This window comes from Diospyros lotus, unplaced genomic scaffold (assembly GCF_014633365.1).
Source record: "Diospyros lotus cultivar Yz01 unplaced genomic scaffold, ASM1463336v1 superscaf1, whole genome shotgun sequence".
NCBI lineage: Eukaryota > Viridiplantae > Streptophyta > Magnoliopsida > Ericales > Ebenaceae > Diospyros > Diospyros lotus.
Window position 1 is genome coordinate 2,888,082 of NW_026267104.1, and position 23,512 is coordinate 2,911,593.

The window sequence follows — 23,512 nt, forward strand, 5'->3', positions numbered from 1 at the left end:
TTACAGGTCTAAGCATCAATTTTCCAAGTTAAATATTTTCTAATGAAAATATTAAATTTAGTGTTTGTTTTATGTGACAGATTAAGGTTATAGTCTTTGCTTAATGTGACAAAGGTTACGTCTTGTCTTGTTGCTTAAATGAGAGAGAGCAAAATGTTTACCAATAAATAGCGAACAAAGTATGTTGCAGTTGCGTGAGATAACAGAAGCATAATGGATACTTCTGAGAATATAGCAAAGTTTAATCCACAAACTCCAAGAAAAAAACTTTAAAATAACAAAGGCAAACAACAAGGTTAGTTCTGCACAAAAACAGTGTGTACGAACAACTTGATGCAGAAAGAAAAGACAATACAGGTAAAGATATTTGCTTCCAACCTTCTTGGCATAAAGTCTCCCCGAAAATACTTGAAATTGAGTCCCTTACCTTCCCTGAAAATCTGGAGAAAATAGGGGAGATCCAACTACAGCTCCTGAATCATCACTGATGTCAATGGTCAGCTCTACTTTACTCTCTTTTCTGCCTGATGGGTTCAAGACAACGAACTCATCTTCTTCACTGCCATCTTCAGTAGGATCAAACTTTGAGGATGCATCTTGAAGCTGCAAAGCAAACTCCAAGTTCCACGACACATCTCCCATGGACGGCCTATCAACGCCATAATCTGCCAAACACTTCTCTGCGGTCTCCACATACTTCATCAGAGCTTGTGGGCTAATGCTACCCACAAGATGGGGATCAATGATCTTCTCAATTGAGCCCTTCCTGTGTTGGTTCTTTGCCCATTCTGCCAAATTCACCTGTTCTCTGGGCAATGCTGGATCCAACGCAGGCCTTGCACACAGCATCTCGAAAAGGACTACTCCAAAAGAGTAAACATCGGATTTCTCTGTGAGTTGCTGCCTCCTGAAATACTCGGGATCAAGGTACCCGAAACTTCCCTTCACAGCTGTGCTAACATGGGTTTGTTCCAGTGTTGGTGCAGCTTTGGACAAGCCAAAGTCAGAAACTTTCGCGACAAAATTCTCATCCAGGAGGATGTTTGTGGTCTTGACATCGCGGTGGATTATACCCTGTGCTGCACCAGAGTGGAGATAATGCAGACCGCGGGCTGCGCCTATGCAAATTTCAAGCCTTTGTCTCCAGGGCAATGGAGGCAGGTACTTGGAGCCGTAGAGATGGTCGCGAAGAGGACCATTTGCCATGTATTCATACACAAGGATCATCTCTGATTGTTCATCGCAGTAACCTATCAATGAAACAAGATGGCGATGGCGTAGCTTGGAAAGCATCTGTATCTCTGTCTGGAACTCATTAATCCCTTGTGCTGAACTGGGGTTCCCTCTCTTTATGGCAAGCTTTGTTCCATCTTCCAGCTCTCCAATGTACACTTTTCCAAACCCTCCAACACCAATCACTGCTGCATCATCAAAGTTCCTTGTCGCTTCTCGCAGCTCAGTTAGAGTGAAGAACTGGCCTAACCCAATCCCGGATGACATAAAACTTGAGTGGCTGCTCTTGCTCTTGCAGGACAAGAAACTGCATTGGCTGGCATTGAGAGGAAGCAGCCATGATGAGAAGCTACGCTGCTTGTGGTTCCATCCTTGAGGTCTCCTTCGCCGCCTAGCCGTGCCAATCAAAATCACCACTATTATTGTTACCATCATTGCTAAAGCTACAGTTGCAGCTATTTCTATTGAACCAGGCCCAGAATGGGATTCCTGGTCTGCTCTACTGGAAGAGAATAACCCATCTAAGCTTCCAGCCATGTTGCTCATCTTCATCACCTCCAAGCCATTGAGAATAGCATTTGGGAGGCTTGACTGAACATTAGAAGCAGGGCCAACCTGAATGATTAAGGAGCTATTGGAGATGGTGGACGCATTGACCAGAAAATCTTGGTAGTAAGGCACTGCAAGGCCAGAAGTCAGGGTTGAGAGATCAAGACTGGACTCTCCCACCATCCCATTGACATAGATATTGAAGTAGAGTTCATTGAGGCCTTGGCTCACAATGTCACAGAAGTGCATCCTGATCAAGTAAGAGAAGGTTGGATCAACAGCCATGACCCAGGTGAGATTGAAGTTTGTGTTGGCTACACCGGGATCAGCCATCTCCTCAGCTGTGGCGTACACCCAATTTGGAGCAATCAAAGGCGTGACACCGCCCTCTGGGTACCTGACAACGTCAGGAGCCAGAGACACATTCTTAGCCCCTTGTGGGAATTTCATGAACTGGGTGTCAGGAAGCCAAGTCCTTCCCAATGTATCATTTCTAGGAGTGATCATTGGCCCTCCCACATTGAACCGATAGGATACTTCAAGAGCGTAGCCTGACAAGCCACTGATATCCCCAACTGGGAAAATTGAAGATGCTGAATCAGAGATCAGATCATCGGGAGCAGAGACAAGCTCGAAGGCATTTATGAACGCGAATGAGTGTTTCATTGGAGAGAACTTGAGGGAGAAGCTGTCCAAAGTGATGTTGATGAGGTACTCTTTGAACACCAATGCAGTGTTGTCCTGCACTGAAAAGTCATGCAATAGAACTGTAGTATCAGTGGTTACAGTGAACACAGCACTTGTTAGATTATATGCAGGATGTGGAAGTGGGTAGAAGTAGAGGCGCAGCCAATGGCGGCCGGGTTTGAAGATGAGAAGCCTGTACATTGATTCGTCTTCAAAAATCCTTGCAGTGAGGTATAGAGGAAGAGATGAAGAAGAAGAAGAGGAGGAGGAGGAGGAGGAGACAGTTTTAGGAAGGGAGCCAACAGAAGTTAATATGTTTTCACCGGTGGACAGGAAAGAAGATGACTGGGGGTCGGACTTGAAACTACGGCCGTCGTCGAGCAGGGTGGTATCCGGGGAGCCGCAGTTGATGAGATAGTTATCGGGTGGGATGAATGTTGAGCCATGCCTTTGAGCGATGCAGGGGATTCCCGTGTTGAAGAAGATGAAACAAAGGAAAAGGAGGTAAAAATGGTGGTGGAGGAGAGGAGGGCTGGAGAACCCATATCTGTCACCATCTTCCATTTGCGCTGCTCTCGTCAACCGTTAACGGTGGTGCTGAGCCGGGTTCCGCGGTGGAGATGGTGGTGGAGCAGACATTATGGCAAAGGCAAGTCCTCCATGGAAGGGAGCACTTTTGCAAAGATAATGGCGTTTTTGAAGCTTTGATGAGGAGAAAGTTATGGGGAAGAGATTGTTGGGGGCATGTAAGAGGAGAACGTGCAACCCTGTATGGGAGGCCTTTGTACTCTCTCTCACACACACACAAGAAGACTTTGACTTTCTTTTTGGGTAATAAGAAAGATTACTTATAAGAAATTCAATTCCGACCATGAGAAAGAGTGATCTGTATGGGTAATGTAATCCAGCTAAGTTTTTCTCAACAAAATTGAACCAAAATAAATATTAAAATGATATGATGATAATAGTTTCATAGTTATAAGCCATTGTGATAAATTTTCTAATAGTTGAAAATTTTATTCGCATAGTATCAAAAACATAAATTTAGACTGAATATAGATAAAATGATTTGACTTCTTTGTATATACTTGTAAAAAAAAGTAAAAAAATAGTTATAACAAATCGTGATTCTATAAAACATACGATGATATATATTTTATGATATGTATAAAAATTATAAAAAAGATAACATAAAAATGTTATTTCTTGATAAATTGAAATCAAAATCGTGTTCTTAACTGTAAGGGGAAGTCCGTGACACCTACTTACTAGTGCTATGTTAATTTAAAGTTAAGAACTTTTACCTTAATCATTTATGACACAAGATTGATATCTTATGGCTTAAAAAAAGAATTAACTATAATTGAAATAACTTTTAATACGACCAATTATATAACTTCAATTATTTTATCTATTTTTATATTTTTTATCAAATCATTACATCTTATGCTTAAATAGTTTGATTAAAACAACTAAATAAATAAAAAATATTAAACAAGCTATTAGACACTAAAAAAAAAATCGTTACATTTTTGTCATGTTTAATAAGAGTGTCTAAATACATGATGCTTCGACTACGCAAATATGAAAAAGAAGTCGTTTGTTTACAACCTCCCTCTTGCGCAATTCTTCTTCTTTTTTGTGTTTTTCAAGAGATTATTTTTCTAAATGAATTCTTTACCTCTTAGTCACCTTCATATCATATCTAATGATTCAAGTAGAATAAATAAATAAACAAAATACAACAAAATAGAAAACAAATGAGCTATTAGGCACTTAGGAAGAAAGGAATGAATTGAGTAGATAAAATCTGATACAAATATGACAATCCAAAAAAAAGAAAAAAAAAAATTATCTGATACAAAGATAAAGAAGATTGCATATAGGCAGTGCTACATACAAAGGAATGTGATTGTCATACTAATTCAACTTTTGAGGTCAATCTCCCTTCCTATAGTACAAAAAATGAGGACCCACAATTTTCATCTTGTGGATCAAAGAATATAATATTGAACAGCTTGTGAATGAAAATAACCATATATCTAATAAATTTTCAGTGATACAGTTTGCTGTTATTGCACTCTACAGCCTTGTTCTTCAGATTTCATGTAAACCAGTGCCCTTCTTATCCTCTGCACAGGAAACTCCAATAATGTCAACTAATTAAAGAAATATGGTCTCCAAGCACCGGAAAAGAAAAAAGAGAATCAATAAGAATTTGCTTTTTGTAACATCACATCTCCAGTTATTTTCTTTTGTAAACGTAAAAATGTATGTGTGTAAATTATGTTATTTTCTTGGGTTCTTCTACAAAACAAAGCCAGAGAGGGTGACAAAGAGCCTTACAGAATGGGAGTAAAAAGATGAAATTGTCCCTGCCCACTTTGCAAAGTGGGCCACTGCCCTTTCCTCTCCCTTCCCATGGCCGCCGCCTCGCTATTGCCTTCGCCTCGCTGCCATGCCGCCATCACCTCGCTGCCATTGGCGAGGTGCGGCGGCGAGACGAAGGCAGCGGCCATGGGAGGGGAGAGGAGAGGGTAGTGGCCCACTTTGCAAATTTGCAAAGTGGGTGGAGGCAATTTCGTCTTTTTGCTCCCATTCAGTAAGGCTTTTTGGCTCTCAAGACTTTTCCTATTTTCTTTTCTGTTTTGGTTTCCATAAAGAAAATCCTTTACTCTGAACATCAGCAAAAAGGAAATATATATGTACATACACACACAAACGTATGCATAAGAAGTACAATAAAACAGTCATGATCAAGCTATGGTGGATAAGAGTTCATGTAAACAAAGTCAACAAATTTGGTTGCAATCAACCAATCACAATGCCTGTAAAATTGAATCAGTTAAAAGCACTAAGATCCTATACCTCATTTGTATCTCTTATGCGAAGGAGTTCCAATGTTTCTGATGGCCTCCGCTTTGTTAAAGTAGCAAGCTGCAATACATCATCCATCAAAAGTGAGACTATATATAAAAAGTTAAAAACCAGATTGAGGTCTTAGATAAAGTATAATAGTTGATACCCAAAAACTGAAGAGCTCGGGATCTTTTGTTGTGGGCATCATTGACTCTGCTTTATCAAGTTCCAGAAGTATACCTCTATCTGGAGGCAAACACACCGTGAAATACAAGATTTAGCAGTTGCGTTAAGGAAAAAGAGCGGATAGAGTATTCCAGTGCCATTTAAACTGGTAACAGCTTTGCCGCAAAAGACACTCCTATAAGATTTCCGTAGATTATATCGCAAGGGGGAAAAAAAAGTAATTCATGGGAAACAGACATTACGGAAGGGGCTAGCCACACTGTTTAGTAAAATCTCTTCATACCTATCAAAGATGCACCAACCTTGTCTCACGAGATGGGAGAAATCTGAATTTTTTGTGGCTAGTTTTGTATTAGATTCGGTTACTACCTATTTGTATTGCCTTAGTATTTTATTATTTTGTTTGTATTTCTTTTCCAGCTGGATAGTTTGTTTAAGACAGTCTGCCAGGTGTCCAAGTGCTAGAATAGGACAAATTAGTTGGTTAGAGAGGGTGTGATTTGGGCAGCACCCACGGAACAAGCCATAAATGCTTGCTCCTTCTGTAAAAGCTATCTGAAAATTCAATCAAATACTCAGTACTCTCCCTCCTTCTCTTCCTCCCTCTACATTTCCCTCTCCATCTTCTTTTGTGTTCCAGCACACTCCCCTGATTCCCGTTGAATTAGGAGAGTTGCTAATTGTCACAGCACTGTGTCAAGCCCTTGAAATAGGGTTTGACAATGGCTGAAATTCCAAAAGCAATTTCCGTCTGGAACAGAAAGATAAGAAGAGAGAGAGAGAGAGAGAAAAAGAGGAAGAGAGAGAACGAAGAGGCAGGATAGTTTGTTATTCAATCCAAAACTGATTACTTCTTCTACAACAACCTACTTATTAGGTGTAGCTCTCCTAGTGCCTTCCCTCCAATTACAACTCCCTGCCCATTAGTTATTAACTACTCGAGCCTTTATTACAATTATGCCTCGGGTCCTAACAAATTCCCCTCCCCCATGAAATAATTCTTGTCCCCAAGAATGTCAAAGAAGACTGATAACGCGGGGAAACTGCTTCAATACATTTGATAAGTACTCCCAAGTAGGTTGGTCTAGAGGCAAGTGAGACCACTGAACCAATACTTGCGTAATAGGGGTTGTACCTTGATATATCACCCTTCTATCCACAACAGCCTGGGGTTCAACTATCACTTCCTCTCTTCGATAGTTGGTAATACCAGGCTGACTTCTACTTCAGATTCACCCTCCAAGAGCGAGAGAAAGAGAGAGAGAGAGAGATAATGAAAGAGAAATAGCGTGAGAGAATGAGTATATTGATAATTCTCTAGGTAGTTTGGGAGGACGGCATTAGAGCTATATATACTGCTCCAGCTCACCCTTAGGCGCCAAAGGCCACTTGCCTTCTTTACAAAAAAATTGAAATCAACTTGCTTAACTAACTAACCAATCTTCTCACTTCCTTCTACAATTACTAATTACACTTGAGCCCCCTTATTTAATCATCGCCCACCTGACGGGGGATCGTTGGCCTGTTCCCCCATTTCTTAGCTTAAGTCCCTCATGATCATTCTATACCCCCACCTGACGAGGGGTATTTGTTTCTAGCTTTGTGAGTGGATTAAGTGAAGAGTTAAGGCCCACCATCAAAATGCAGCAGCCAAGAATGGTGAAGCAAGCCATTGAATGCGCAAGGCTATAGAAGTTAACGATATAAGCATTAATGAAAAAACAAAGAGGACAGATGAGGGCCTTGAATGTGGGAATGACTCCGATGGGAAACAGGGGAGTAGGAAGAGAAGGAAATATTTTAATATTTTAATACTGTAGTTGTCACAAGAATGACCAAATAAGGGGGCTCAAGTGTAATTAGTAATTGTAGAAGGAAGCAAGAAGATTGGTTAGTTAGTTAAGCAAGTTGATTTTAAGTTTTTGTAAATAAGGCAAATGGCCTTTGGCGCCTAAGGGTGAGCTAGAGCAGTATATATAGCTTTAATGCCATCCTCCCAAACTACCTAGAGAATTATCAATATACTCATTCTCTCCCGCCATTTTTCTCTCTCTCTCTTTCTCTCAATATCTCTCCTAGCTAGAGCAGTATATATAGCTCTAATGCCATCCTCCCAAACTACCTTGAGAATTATCAATATACTCATTGTCTCCCGCCATTTCTCTTTCTCTCAATATCTCTCCCTCTTTCTACTGATTTCCCCCTTCCTACAATTCTGATTTCTCTCCTAATTCCTATCACAATCCAAGCTAACCATAGGAATGTGACAAAGTAGTGCTCCACATCGGCCAAAGTAGCTGATGTCCTTGTAGTAGTTGGTAGTAGGGGTGGACAATACCCAAATAAAGCTTCAAAGGGGAGCGCTTAATAGCTGTATGACAGGTCGAATTATACCACCACTGGGGCTAGAGACAACCACTTATACTAGCTCTTAGGCCTCATAAAACACATGCATCTGAGATAACCTTCCAAACATTGATTCATGTGTTCCGTTTGCCCATCCGTCTCCAGGTGATAGGCAGTTGAGAAGTGCAGCCCCACACCCATACTCCTAAACAATTCTTGCCAAAAGGAACTTGTAAATATTCTATCCCTATTCGACACCACCCTCTTGGGAATTCCATGGAACTTCCCTACTGAATCCAAGAACACCTTGGCCATCTCTAAAGCTGAAAAAGGGTGTGTGAGGCTGATGAAATGGGCAAATTTAGTCAACCTATCAACAATCACCAAAATTGTATCTTTACCCTCAGATTTAGGCAACCTTTCGATGAAATCCATCGAAATATCTTCCCACGCTTGCTCTAGTATGGGAAGTGGCTGTAACAACCCTGGCATGGCCACTGTTTCATGTTTACAACGCTGACAAATTTCACACTGCAATACATACCTTACCACCTCCCTTTTTAGCCCTAGCCAATAGAAAAACCCCCTGATCCAATGATAAGTTGCCTACACCCCCCGAATGCCCACCTACTGTCGAATCATGCATGGCTTGCATGATTCTTGATTTTAGCTACTCATCATTTCCAATCACAATTCTGCCCTTGTAGCGAATTACTCCATTGGTTAGTGTATAACCATTTTGATTATGGGGATGGACAGCCAATTGAGACAGTAACTCCTACAACCAGGCTATATTAACGTAGCTGTCCACAACCTCTTTAATCCACTCTGGACTTACAGTTGTGATAGCCTTACAAGACCCCTTTTCTTCTCTTCTTGATAGGGCATCCACCACCATATTCTCCTTCCCTTTCATATACTGAATTGTATAGTCCAATCCTAGAAACTTCGAGAACCCTTTCCTTTGCAAATGGGTGTGCAGTCTTCACTGAAGTAAGAACTATAGACTCTCATGGTCAGTGCGAATTATAAAAGGATTGTTTAATTGTTTTCCAAGTAGTGCCGCCTCCTATCCACTGCCACCAACACTGCAATTAACTCCTTATCATATACGCTCAACCCCAAATGCTTAGGAGCTAGCCCTTGACTAATGTAAGCCAATGGCCGCCCCTCTTGCATCAACACCGCCCCCACTCCACTGTCACATGCATTAGTTTCCACCACAAAGGTCTTCGAGAAATCTGGTAATACCAACACTAGAGATTGAGTCACAAGCTTTTTTAAGAGCTCCAAAAGCTACCTATGCTCTAGGATTCCAATGGAAATTATCTTTATGCAACAACTCCGTTAAAGGCCGACTGATTATCCCATAATTTTGGACAAATTTTCTATAATATCCAATCAGTCCTAGAAATCCACTCAACTCTTTAACAGTTGCAAGTCTTGGCTAGCTCACCATTGCTTCTATCTTCTTCGAGTCAGTGCTGACTCCCTGTTTAGAAATAATATAGCCTAGGTATTCCGCCTCTTTCTTAGCAAATGTACACTAAGACAACTTGACATATAATTGATTAAACCTAAGGACTTCAAAGGCTCTTCGAAGGTGGGCTAAGTGCTAGTCCAAATTTGGGTTGTAGACAAGTATATCGTCAAAGAAAACAAGTATAAATTTTCGCAAATAAGGGTTGAATATGTGGTTCATTAAGGATTGGAATGTGGCTGGAGCGTTAATGAGACCAAAAGGCATAACAGTGAATTCATAAAGGCTTTGATGTGTGCGAAATGCTGTCTTAGGTATGTCGGATGGGTGCATCCTGATTTGATGATACCCAACTCGAAGGTTTAATTTCGAAAAGATGGCTGCACCATTGAGTTCATCAAGCAAATCCTCAATGATGGGAATAGGAAATTTGTTTTTAATGGTGATGAAATTTAACTGTCTATAGTCCACACAGAAACACCAAGTGCCATCCTTTTTTTTTTTAACAAGGAGCACTGGTGAAGCATAGGGATTGTGGCTGGGTTGAATTAGAGAATGGGCTAACATGTCTTTGACTTGGTTCTCAATTTCGGTCTTCTACACTGGTGCATAACGATAGGATCGGACATTTAAAGGTTCAACATTGGGTTTAATGTGTATGAAATGGTTAAAAGGTCTTTGGGGTGGTAGGGATGTAGGTTCCAGGAAAAAGTCATTAAATTCAGTCAATAATAAGTGCAAGTGGTTACCTCATTCAGCAGTAAGTTCAATTCCGCCTCCACATTGGCTGCTTGATCCTCCACTTCCACACCTCTTAGAGAGTACAAATGGGTGATTTGCCCACTGTCCTTCTGCATCAATTTCAGTAATCTTCTTCTAGAAATTAGCTTCTATTCTCCTTGTTCCAAATTCCCTACCAAAGTCAGTTTTCTTCCCTCAACCTCCATTGTAACCTCCAACTTATTAAAGTTAAATGTTAACGCGCTGACAGTTTTCATCATCGACCCCCAGGACTATGTCACATCCCCTAACTCCAGCACTCTAAGATTGGCCACAAACTTCACTCCTTGCATGACCCAAGTAAAATTACAGCACTTGTGGTGACTATACATTATTACCATTTGCTATGATCACCGATAGGAGAACCGTCTCTGTCATCTTACAATTGAGGCCTATGGCAATAGCTTTACTTAGGAAGCTATGATGCTGCCGCTGTCAATTAACACCGCTAATATCTTCTTTCCCACCTGCCCCTTCACATGGATAATCCTTCCAGTGGAGCCACCTTTTAAGGCATGAAAGGAGATCTAGCTGCCTTCATCTCCACGATCTTCTTCTCCTATACCCTCCTCCTCCATGACTTCTTCCAACAGCTCCTCCTCTGCTTCATCGTCCTCACTTGACCCTTCCATCTTCAGCATCAATCTTTGGCACTATGTCCAAGGCCGTATTTTTCGTCGCACTTGAAGCATAAACCTAGTTGTCCCTTCTGTTCCATTGTTGCATTCTTATTACTTCCTGAGTTCATACCATTCTTGGGTCCTCCCTAGCCAACGACTCCCATTGCCAACCTCAAATGTTCCCCCACAGGAAAGCTTATACCCCTTCCCTGCTGTGCTCCCAAGTGATTCCATGACCTGTTCTTCTTGAACACTGCTTCCCAGGTCAGTTCCTGCAAGCAAGCCTTCTCTTCCGCTTGTTTAACTGTTGTCGACGCCAACATTTTCACTACTGATCGCAAGTCATCCTTTAGGCCACTGACAAAACTTGAAACGAAATAAGCCTCCGACAACCCGGGATGGGCTATTCTGATCACCATCCTTACTCCTCAGACCTCCATAAGTACTCCTCTACCGACCCTTCTTGTTGCAGCTTATTGAATTCTTCTACCACGTCGGTCATATTCTTTTCTCCGAATTAACCACACAATTCCTCCGCAAAAGTTCCCCACGACACCCGTGGTGACTATCTCCAATTCTGATACCAAGCGTCGACAACATTGTTGAGGTATGCCGCCACCATCCCCACTTTTTGATCCTCCCTTACGCTGTACAATTCAAAGAACTGCTCACAGCGGCAAACTCACCACCTCGGCTTCTCCCCTTCGAATATCAAAATATCCAATCTTGGCACGAGCGTGTGGCTGTGGTTTGCCAACCCCATGTTCCTACCTTGTGATTCCCATTCATAAACTCCTCGCTCATCCGACATTCTAATTCCCTCTGGCTTATGCAAGATTCCATCCCTCTCTAAGATAGATTCGGTTCCCGATCTTGGAGGAAATTCTCCATCCAATTTGAACTGTGGCAACACCAATAGCATATTGAACATACTGTAGATTTTGGCCGTAAAAATCAGCCCTTTCTTGGCCTCAATCCAGCTCTTTGATGCTGTCCCAAATGGCTGGGATATCCTCCCTATTGGCTGCCGCGTCCTATACACGTGTCATGCTCACCTCCATACACTCCTCCATTTGTTTGAGACAAGTGCTTTCTGCCATGCCGCACGTCGGACTTCCACCCAAAATTCCCTCACTAGAGAGCTGCCAAGGACCCACCGCTCTGATACCAAATTGTCAAGCCCTTGAAATAGGGTTTGACAATGGCTGAAATTCCGAAAGGAATTTCCATCTAGAACAGAAAGATAAGAAGAGAAGGAGAGAGAGAAAAAGATGAAGAGAGAGACAAAGAGAGAGAGAGAGAGAGAGAGAGAGAGAGAACAAAGAGGCAAGAGAGTTTATTATTCAATCCAAAACTGATTACTTCTTCTACAACAGCCTACTTATTAGGTGTAGCTCTCCTAGTGCCTTCCCTCCAATTACAACTCCCGGCCCATTAGTTATTAACTACCCAAGCCTTTATTACAATTATGCCCTGGGTCCTAACACACTGCCGTGACACCTTGCCTTCATTAGGATCATGGAAGGATTCATTGGTGTGTTGGAGGATTAGTCCTAGTTAAATTATTCCCAGTTAAGTTCAGATCCCATCCCCCACCCCGCCCCCAAATAGTAATAACAAAGTTAATTATAAAGGCAGCATGTAGTTATTCGGTGTCAGTGTGCAGAGTGTTCAGAAGGATGAGACCTACTTTGCAGAAAAAGTAAAAAAAAAACATAAACGTGATGAGAACAACTTCTAGCAGATTTTCAAGCAAATTGAAAAAAATACCAAAATAATTTAGAAAAACAAGTTTAGTTTCAAGAGGACTAACACACAGTATCAACCTAAATAAAGAAATGAGGGAGTTCAGAAATTTCTTGGAGGCAGACGGTGTGCTTGTGTCTATTCATCTAACCAGTGATCAAGTATGATTATGCGCTTAAAGTCTATTTATGAAATGTATCCTTCCTCATAGGAAAAAAGGTCAACTTATCAAAAATGAAGCTGACCTCATATAGTGGGATAAAGGCTTAATACAATGTTAGGAGAAATACTAAATTACTAGAAGTACTAAAACTAATTTTAGCACCAACTCTGAAAAGGAAAAAAGATCCAATATATGGGCGTATCCAGGAAGACATAACTAATATAGATATAGTAACATATAAATATTCCAGTTTTTTGTCAATTATCAAACATGGACGAAGACCTGTAAATTTTTTACAAGATTAACCACCATAGGTATAAACTTCAAATGAAAAAGGCATCCAAAAAAATTATTAGACATTGTTGTGATAATTATAGACTTCTTAAAATGTTATGTACACATTAAGTCCTGTAAAGGAGAGTCAATTTCAAAATTAGGAACAATAGTGCAAAGACTTTATCATAATTTTTTTCCACTGCTTCAATTGATATCAGACTAGCAAAAAGAGCTAATAGATAACTTAAGTGTACTTAATTGATCATTTCTTCAGTTTTTACCTCGTGCTTGCTGTGCTGCTTCTCGTGCTCTCCTCATCCATTTTCGAGCAAATCCAGCTGCATGGTTCGTCAGTTCCTGTAACTGTGAGTTCCAGAAATTAATGAGGTTAGGGATGCTATTCTCTTCTAACATGCATAGAAGATAAGCAGCAGTCAGAAATAATGGGCCACACTACACTAACATTTGAATCTTTCCCAAGGTCTGGTTAATGTGTCTGAATGAAGTTGCATAATCCAGTTAAGGAGTCTTCTTAGACAACACTGTGGGAAAGACCAAGGCTTTCAATAGCTGGCATAATCTTTTGAAAGCTGAAGGATTTCCTATTCATTAGATTTCCTCAGCGGCATAGAACTATTTAGGCAAAAGGCTATGCCTTTAGTTGCCAACTGTAGTCTATATTCACATTCTTATACATATATACTAAGCCCTATATTCAAGGAAACTTGGTTTTATTTACAGAAAAAAATGCCAAAGTACGGGGGGGGGGGGGGGAAAGCAAATCAGGTTTTAAACTCTGAACAGCATGTCAGAAGAGAAGCATCAAAAAGTTTTACCAGTCTATAAATGATGATTTTATTTTTAGATGGCACATAGAATAACAAAAAAGAAGTTAAGAGGGATAAATTAAAAAAATGCTAAAAAGTAGAACAATATGAATCTCCAATTTTATAGAGAACTAAAGGTTACTTTTGAGTTTTGATAACTTGACAATTAAAAGGGCATCTTTTTTAGCGTCAAGAGAGGGTCATATTTATATGCAGCCTTCCCCAACCATATTATTGCTACCAAGGCTCACCCTCACTTTTTAAAAGAAGAAAATTAAAGAAAAATTATATGGCACATAAGCTTTGTGAACCAAATGAAAAAAAGCCACAAGAAGGTGCACCTAGAGTCCCAGCTTGGCTTTTGAGGTATAGGTCAATTAGACCCTCATTTGTTTTTTAATCCTTTAGGCATTTTAAAACCATCTTATCTTCTGGCTAAACCTTACAAAATCCCATCATAACTGAACTGCTGTTTAATGTGAGTTTTAACATCTTCCATCCCATGATCATTCTTAATAGATGAAACAAAAGATGCATGTAAACCCAAAGTACAGTAACACTTACATCTCCTCTCTCTCTGGTTCCTTCCAATGGATATGTATCCCTTATCCATTCAATTTCAGCCACTCGATAACTTCATAAAACATGGAAGACCAAAACAAGCAACTTTAGAAACCACACCACTAAATAAAATTTTATCATATGAAGAGCCACCAAAATAGATACTTGACACTAAAGGGTGATTAAACTAACCCATCTTGAACCCAATTACGGAGGATGCGGAATCTTCTACGGCTTTCAAGCTGCATGACATTTAACCCTCTTAGAAAATCTACATTTGCTAATGTACAAAAGTGGAACTTGAAGCCAAACAAACAACAAAATTGTGTCTTCACCCCCTCCCCACCCCAATTAATTCGACCCCAAAAAGGGTCCTTGAAGCATTTCTTCTTTACAAGCATAATCATGCAGATGCCACATCAATGCATCATCACCCAGGCTAAACATTACATGAGGTGATGTTTCTCCACATGTAGCTTCACAAAATTATACGTAACAACAATCCCAAGCCTTAAACCCCACTAGGAAAAGGTAATTCCATGATCATTATTACATGATTTTATGTTTCTGCCCAACTCGTAAGTGTTCATTTATAAAGATGAGCATAATAAAATGATCTTTCTTTAGTTCCATCATGACTGTATTCTAAATTTCTAACAAATAAACAACTAACTTCAGTAACAACGCCACTGCCAAGTGTTCACTAAGGATTAATTTCTATGTTTCCCTAGAATGAAAAGGGCCATTAAGTGACATGAAATTGCTAAAGAAGCACCGAAGTGGTCCTTACACTGAGCATAAGAACATGGATGAGCTTATGTAGAGTGAATGGTTTACAAGTTTTGCCAACTCATATTTACATAGATACTAATTCCTGTCAAGGTAGAAGACACACATAACCATGAGTTGTAGTTCCTTTCTGTCAATGAGATGACCAAAGTGGATATCGAGAATATCATTACCAGGAGAGTTATTTATTCTTGTAAATAAGGCCTTTCTGGATACAAGCATTACAAGAGTTTGAGGATGTCTAACAAGAGACTTTAACAAGCAACCCAATTTATGGTTCAATTTTGTAGTTCAGAAAAGATGTAAAGAGGAAGATAACCATGCTGAACAGAACTATCCATCAGCAAGAAATTACTTCCCTGTATTTCAAAAGATTGGAGGGTTCTATGATTGTAAAAGAAATGCAAAGAAGTTGAATAGATAGACAACAAAAATAAGAGTTTCGAACAGCAAGTGATTTAGGCTATTCTCAAAAGTAGGAGAGAGATGCAAGAGCATGGAAGCAGGACTAAGCATGAAAAGCTATTAATATTTCACCTCTAGGAAGAAGCGCCCATCTGGAAGTGGCTCACATCTGTAGGCAAGACACAGAAACTTGTCATTGATTAGAGAAGGAAACATATCATAAAGAAAAAATAGTAAGATCAACTCATATAAGTCAATAACACCTACTCTGTAATCTCCACCTCACAAGCAAGATCAGCTATGGAATCTGTTGCAGAGTCATTGATACCCTACAGCATCAATGAACACGACATAACAGGTAATAGTGAGAAATGTAAGACCATCCAATATACCTTGAAGAAGAAAAAGGAAAATAATCAACCATTCCCATACGACGATTTCCTTCCATTATTCTCCTGACCTGGTATCAAGTATAGAGAAAAAACTATGAGACAGAACAATACTAGTACTTCATAAAACACAAAGGCAATCACGTGTGATAAACATCAACTCAAACATGAAGTAAGATATATCCAATTATCAACAAAAAAAACAAAACATTATTAATCCCTGTTTGTTTCATGAGGTTAGGAAAATTTATCCTGTATTGACTTTTTTATCCTGCATTTAATACAAATTTAAGCCATATCCTATGTGCATATATATCATATACCATAACCCCCAGGACAAAGGCCCTTGGCATGAGGAATAAACTTGCGATATTATCCTTATATTCACCGTGAATAACCAAAATAACCTCAAATATATGTGTATACATATGTATGTATGCATGTATTAATATAATTCACCCATTATGACCAAAATACCCTCAGCCTCAAGTAACTGGCAGCTGCTGGTCGCGTAGAACTATGTGGTTCTCGGTAAAAAGAAAACCCACCAAAATAAAAAAGATGCCTGGTTCAGCATCTTCAGTCCAATCTCACACAAGAGCAAGCAGTATATGAGGCACCACTTGCTGGATGGCTCAAACACGGATCGTAAGTGGGAGAGGTAATGGAAACATTATCAAGAAGCAAAACCAATAACAGAAGGTGGAAAAGACATTGTTAAACAGGAAAAGATATACAAGGAATTTTCTTTCTTCTTTTCTTTTTCCCAGTAATGCTGGTAAATATAACCTGGTTGCTTTGGATTCAATCAGCATTAGAGAATAGAATACAAATTTATTGCTTCTGCAGAGCTAAAAAAGTTGTCATGTTGCTTCTTGACTATAATCAATGTGTAATATTGCAAGTTTCATAAAACCGAGTAAATCAAGTTTAACAAACCAACATAGAGCAGCAAATAGACAACTCACCATAAGCCTGTAGCGGGGCTCAAATATGTTAAGGTGAAACTTCTGGCATGGTAGTACAACATCCATGACAAAAAGAGGTATAAGATCAGATCCATAGTTTGTCAAACTATCATGCTCTAACTTCCTTTCAGCATGTTCCTCAGGGAAGCTCTTCTCTATTATGCTGCTCAGCACAACACTGTCAAAGCCAAGCATGTGCCATACAATGGACAACATAAAGCAGAATTCAGATAAATCCACTGGAATTACTGGTCTAACAGGGAATTAGGGCACATAATAAGGTTAACATGTACAGCTATAGGAAACTCAAGTAAAATCATTAAGACTTATTTCCAACTCCATGGCGTAGGCCAAGTATCCAATTCTCCAGTCAGCCTTCCAAATTATTTCAAGTATTCAAATTTCTTTCAACCTATACTGTGTTCCTTCCTATGGTCAAATATTAATATGGGATGAATTAGAGTTTTAGATAAAAAAAAATTTAACAGCACAATACACAATAAAATATGGTTACAATCAAATGGGATAAATGGTTTTCCTGGGCCAACTACACATGCCAAATGTAAAAAGCATGGGCAGGAGATCCAGGTTGTACCTTGCGTCACATTGTTGAAGCAATTAAAGTGAGAATGCAGCCAACTCACCTGACTGCACAAGTTCTGGGACTAATAAACAAAACTGTTCTGCAAAGTGGACACCTGTTACCTAGCAATGTTCAATCAAGTGTCAGAACAAAAGGTTGACCAAGATGAAAAAAATTTATTATACACACATGAATAAGTGCATCACCTCTGTCCATTGCTTGAAGCAGGCATGCACGGCAAAAAGAATGTCCACAAGGAGTTGTAACAGGTTCATATAGTAGCTTCAGGCAGAGAGTACAATCGAAGTCATCAGTGTGCTCAGGTTTCCTTCGAGTTGTGCTAGCAGTTATTTTCTCCAAAGCGTAAAGAGGATTGCTGCATATCCCCAGAAAAAAATACCATGAAGGAATTTAGCAATGTGCAAGACTAAATAGCCAGTAGGAGCAAGGAAGTAAACCCATATGATCTACCTCATAGGGTCAACCTGAAGACCTGAAAGAACAACATCCCGTGCCATCTCATATTTTTCCAGCTGCAATTCATATAAAGTAGGAGTTATTTTTATAAAAGACAATATCTACCCCGAAAATACATGAAAACCTACTTGCCATGTCCCTTTGTGTATCTTCCTTTGCATATTGAATTTAAAATGCACCAAAGTGCTCTTACCAAAATGAGTGCATTGGCCTTCAAAATGTATGATTTTATGGAGTCACTTTGAAAGCTCATCACCTTCTCAGAATCCTTTAATGCAAGCTGACATGATGGTTAAGAGCATTTAATAATAACTGCAACAGCTGTGAAATGGGAAGTAGTATTCACTTAACTGCTCAAACAAAGAGTCTGGATCCATACCTCAGCATGTATTGTGGGATCCAATCCACTCAATGGTCTATGTTCAGAAGCTGATGGAGGTCTGTGTTTCAGAAATTGACAAATCCTGGTTGAAGTTCAAGAAAACGTTACACATGCATAAATATGTAGCAAAAGTAGAAGTTCAGTGATCACATTCATATATGGTGGAATAAACAGATAATGCAAACATAATTATAAAATACATAATTATGAAGTTCAACCTGAGATAAGCAGCACATCTGTTGCTGAGAATAATGGGGTCAGCCGGTTTGATAGTATTAGCTTTAGAGTAATAACTGATTGCCTGCAGAAGAAATGCATTCATTACCAGTGAGAAAAGAAACTCTGCTAGAAAGCTAGAATTGAAAAGGTTCATGTATCAGAATTCCATCACTCAGAGAAACCTTGTCTCAAAGGACCTAAGTTTCAGTGATATTTGGAGGCAACTCTAATGCAGAGATATTAATCCATACTGTAGTGTCACACTTAATTGCAGTACCCCAACTCTTATGCAGAGATACTAGTCCCTATTCTAATGTAGCATAAACACAAACATGAAATGCACAAAATAGCAAAAGGCAAACTGCAAACACTTATATAACCATATTCTTTTTTTTTAAATTGATATAATATGTTAGAAAATATGTAACAATATTCCTTTTTTACATTTCTGCTTAAAATTGTTAACCATGGAATATAAAACTCAAAAAATACCATGACAATAATGCATTATCATATAACTTCCTTTATTGCATCATTCTTATGTTAACTTACTATTTTTATATTCTTTTAACTGTTAATAAGTTGTAAACTTCATACACTATTCTATTGTGTATTCTTTTTGGATGTTTCAAGATGAGCTTGGGGGGTGCAAAAGGTCAGCTTGCCAAGAATATTGCATATTGTTACTGCTAGGAGATTCATCACATAACTCATGCATGGGAAATGTATGCAATTGTTGAAGTGTTTTGACATTATTGTATTTCATTTTTAATTTAGGCCTTGTTCATGTTGCATTTTTAGGAGTGATCAAGATATGTCAGTTTTACACATTTACAATGGACAAGGCTATCTCCTAACAGTTTCCATGCTATTAAAGAACTATTTATCCACTTATACAACTGGAAAAATTGTGCAATTTTATATTTCTGCAAAATCCAACAGCTTTTTATTAGCAGAAAAAGCAAGTACATGTATTGTTTGCTAACAGGAACCACTTTAGCTGCCTACTGCTCAATATCATTTGATAGTTTTGGAAAAGGCCTCATTCAATAAAGTTTCCACGGTATTGAGGAACTATTTACTGCAATTATTAAACAAGCTGGAAAAATGTGTTAAAAGGTCTAATTAACAATGGTGCAAAATCCAATGGCTTTTATTAGAGGAAAAGGTAATACACCATGCATATACTGTTTAATAGTAGCCCTTTTTGGGCCTACATTGATAGTTAGATACCAAAATATTCTAGAGCAAACACTACTATTAAATTGCTAACCACCATTTGATCTAATGGCTTAATATAGAGGATTAACTTTATCTTTTACACTATTATTTTGCTCTCAACACGCCCCCTAACATGTAGCTAGACTTCACTGATAACTGGCTCAACCACGTGCATAATTTAAATATTGGGTTGGTAGTGAGGTTTGAACTCAAGACTTTTGTCTACTCTAATATCATATTAGATTATTAGCCACCATTTGATCTAAAAGATTAAGCTATTAGACAGATGGTTAACTTTATCTTTTATATTATTATTTTGCTCTCAACAACTACATCAATCACATTGTAGCATATCTTCATATTCCAAATTTCCCCATAACACAATAAAGGCTACCATCAAAACTGTCATTCCCTAATTGTTAGGATCTTCTATAACCACAAACAATTAAAGTTCACTAACTACTGAAGATAACAAAACACGTTTTGAACACTTTCAGAAGTAGCACAGGGAAAACTTAGGCCAGAGAAGGGAACATTGGGGGAGGGGAGGGGAGGGGGGAGAAGAAAAGAACACATGTACAAGGATTTCAAAAGGTCTTGATGCACATACCCAAAGGCTGGTATCATATAATCACAAGCATTTTAACAAAAATTACAAGCATGCATATTATAGAATTATTACCTCTTAAAAGTACAAACATCACAAAAAACTTTCGCCTGCTCCACTTCCTACCCCTATAAGACCCTCACATCACCACATCCTGACCAATCACCATGTCAAAGAATACTTATGTTATCACATACCTTAACAATCTTCCAAAAGACTTTGCTATTATAAATTAAAAAGGAAAAAGAAACAAGAAGAGATAGAGCTTCTAAAACTGACAGCTATTACAAACTTAATAACGCATCAGTCATTTCTACATCGTAATATTTGTCATATGATAACCTAGATCATTGGAAAGGGTTCAGTTATGGAACATTTCATTAGTCATCGGTATACTGATTACTGATTAGTATTAAAACCATTCGGTAGCAAATCCAAATCCCAGGGTTGACTTGCACAAGCACGAGTAGTGAAAGGAAAATAGTTGCCAAATGTTAGGCTAGTGTTGCGCAGTAAAGAACAGTATTCTCTTTGGAAGTCAATTACAGGGAATTAAATCATTTGACCGTGACACGCGCCCAACAGAACATAGCAGTCAAAAATTCAAGAAATACATAATTCCTAGCTTTCTTCTATACCATTTCAATTGAAAACAAGATGTTTAAATAATTTAGCTGTTATATATATTACGGCAGCAATTTCAATAATCGGTCTGTTTATTCCCGCATGGCCATTCCAATTTGACTGGAAACACAGGCACTAACCGTAGACATACGGATTAAACTTCGAACGCAGAAGTGATCATTTCCACAGCAATGAATTAGACGAAACTGAAATTATAGGTATGCTCCAGCTTTCAAGTTCAAAACCACTTAAACAGCTAAATAAGCGTAAAAAGGAAATCCAAGACTGGCTGATCTCAGAGAGAGAGAGAGAGAGATAAGAAAAGGCCTCGCCTCTTCGAAACGATTCTCTCGGAAAGCTAGGTTCCCCAACCGCATGAGATCGGAAACATGTCGAAACCGCTCCAACGACATTGACGCCTCTCCGTCACCCCCCTGCGAGCATTTCAACCAAAACTCTCCGGATCAGAACAGATGAACTACTACAAATCCTCACTTCCCGCGACAAATTGAACACACAGCTTTAAATCATTCAGCTGGCTGCCGTTTATTGAGCTGCATTTTCCGGCAGCAAAGAAAATCTCGCGGAGAACAAAAACTCACCCGAACGAAGTCGTCGACATCCTCGAGCCCTTCCAAGTTGAATCCGGCCGACGAAGAGGCCTCGCTTCTCATCTAGAGAGAGAGTGAGTGAACGAGAGCGAGAAACAGCAAGAGATTGGAACTTGGAACAGGAGAGAGCGAGAATCGGTGGAACCGAAACGACGATGCTAAAAAGCAAAGCAGAAAGAGAGTCGTGTTCTTCCCTGTGTCCTTCGTTTCATACTCGGACCATATTCGTTTACGTGTTCTCGCTCTCTCCCTCTCCCTCCCTCTCTCTCTCTCTCTCTCCCTGTTGCTTTGAAATTGAAATTAACTTCTACTGAGAGGCGACGAGAGAAGTGGACCGCGCGGCCCCATTTTACGGTGGCTCGGGACAAGGAGGTAACGGCAGCCTCGGCCCGTCCGGCTGTGCGTGTGTATATAAATACAGATAGATAGATATACGGTTGAATGGATCGCGGAGTTTGCAGGCGAGCTGCATGCGCTGATTTGGACGTTCGAGATAAGGACACGTGGGGGAGAGTGATTGGTTGCCGCCTTGATCCATATGTCAGGTGGTTCAGAGCGTGACACGAGTGATGCCGGAGAAATACACATCGGACGGACGGACGGCAATCCTAATTTTTATTTTTTGCATTTTCTCCCCCCCAACCCAACCAAAAATAGAAAATATTTTTTAAATTTTATTTTTTATTAAAAAATATTTTAATGAATGAGTTTTAAATTTATTTACTGTATAAAAAAAATAAAATTGTTGAATTGGTGATGTCTGTCTTTTACTATTTCACCATAATTAAAATTTGGATTGATTTGAAAAAAAGGAATGAAAAAAAAATAAGGCAATCTATTACGGTAAACATGTGTAGAGATTATTGATTTTTAAAAAATAATAAAATAAAATTAGATTCTGACTTTTTATTTTTGCACATTTTTATTTATTTTTTTTTTTATCTCAATATTAGAATTAGAAAAAAGTCAAGAAAGAGTTGTATTCACCTGTCAAGATGATTAAAATTAAAGTTAGAGAGAAAAAAAAACTATCGCGTCTTAACAACAAAATCAAGCACAAGGCTATTGATTCTTAATTTCTAATTATATAAATGAATTTGATACTTGTATGTATATAAATAAAATTCACTTTCAATTTTCTGAGGATCCCATTTATTTTTTTTGCAAGAGTGTGGTGGCTTGGATTGGGTGGAATTTAGAGGAGAGGAAGATGGCCACGTTCCATGAATGAAATCCACATGGTGGATGGTGGCTAGAGCTTCTCAGACTGACGGGTTAAATCTTACCTAGGCCCAACAACCCCCCCTCCTCACCAATCCATACCCTCTTCAATTCCCTACTTCTTCTTCTTCTTCTTCTCGGCAAGTATCTGCCCTAGTCCACCACACCTCGACTGTCTGAAATTGCATGTCTAGAGGGCCCCATCCCCATGGCTTAAATAAATAAATAGAGGGGTCAGTCTGGCACCACCCCCCTTCACAACACTGCCAAAAGTTGAATTACTGAGCCTCATTTTAACGATAAAAAAAATATATAATCGGCATGGATGAATGTTGGAATATAGAGACACGAAGCTGTAAAAGAAATCACTTAATTTGTTAAAAAGAAAGACCTGGCACGTACTGCCACTAGATACAACTCTCATCCATCCAAAGTACTTTAATTGTTGACATACAACGAAATCCTAAGTCAAGGGCGTCAATCACAATTAACTTTCTACAACCAATTAATTTTAAAGTTAACACATTACCTCTCTCAAATGTAGTCAAACATCATAATACCTGAAAAGTGATAATCACTAATGGGAGAGGGTGGACTCCACCCCCTTCCTAGCCCGCGTCGGAACAGGGCTCAGAGACTAAATAGGCAACTGTTACTAGAAGAATAGTAACAAAGAATCCACCTAGGACAATTTCTATTGTCC

General features: G+C 39.2%; 2 protein-coding genes across 3 annotated transcripts; both read right to left on the reverse strand.

The window, feature by feature from the left end:
- Positions 1 to 139: 139 nt before the first annotated feature.
- On the reverse strand, positions 140 to 3,414 carry LOC127793200 (probable receptor-like protein kinase At5g61350). Its single transcript, XM_052323999.1, has one exon. It carries the CDS (start codon positions 3,031 to 3,033, stop codon positions 424 to 426), a length of 2,610 nt encoding a protein of 869 aa, XP_052179959.1. The 5' UTR covers positions 3,034 to 3,414; the 3' UTR covers positions 140 to 423.
- An 831-nt stretch (positions 3,415 to 4,245) lies between these two features.
- LOC127793202 (uncharacterized) lies at positions 4,246 to 21,975 on the reverse strand. Of its 2 annotated transcripts, none has more exons than XM_052324003.1 (18): positions 21,580 to 21,975; positions 21,310 to 21,411; positions 18,525 to 18,607; positions 18,304 to 18,388; positions 18,118 to 18,192; positions 17,919 to 17,980; positions 17,654 to 17,823; positions 17,509 to 17,569; positions 16,865 to 17,042; positions 15,929 to 15,967; positions 15,775 to 15,836; positions 15,640 to 15,676; positions 14,506 to 14,555; positions 14,317 to 14,386; positions 13,207 to 13,288; positions 5,495 to 5,574; positions 5,338 to 5,406; positions 4,246 to 4,601 (listed from the first exon to the last, which is right to left on the reverse strand). In XM_052324003.1, the coding sequence occupies exons 1-18, from the start codon at positions 21,649 to 21,651 to the stop codon at positions 4,542 to 4,544; spliced, it is 1,437 nt and encodes a 478-aa protein (XP_052179963.1). In that variant the 5' UTR covers positions 21,652 to 21,975; the 3' UTR covers positions 4,246 to 4,541. The 2 variants fall into 2 exon arrangements, with proteins under 2 accessions (XP_052179963.1, XP_052179962.1); XM_052324002.1 differs by having other exon boundaries at positions 18,118 to 18,204; positions 21,580 to 21,974.
- Positions 21,976 to 23,512: the final 1,537 nt, after the last annotated feature.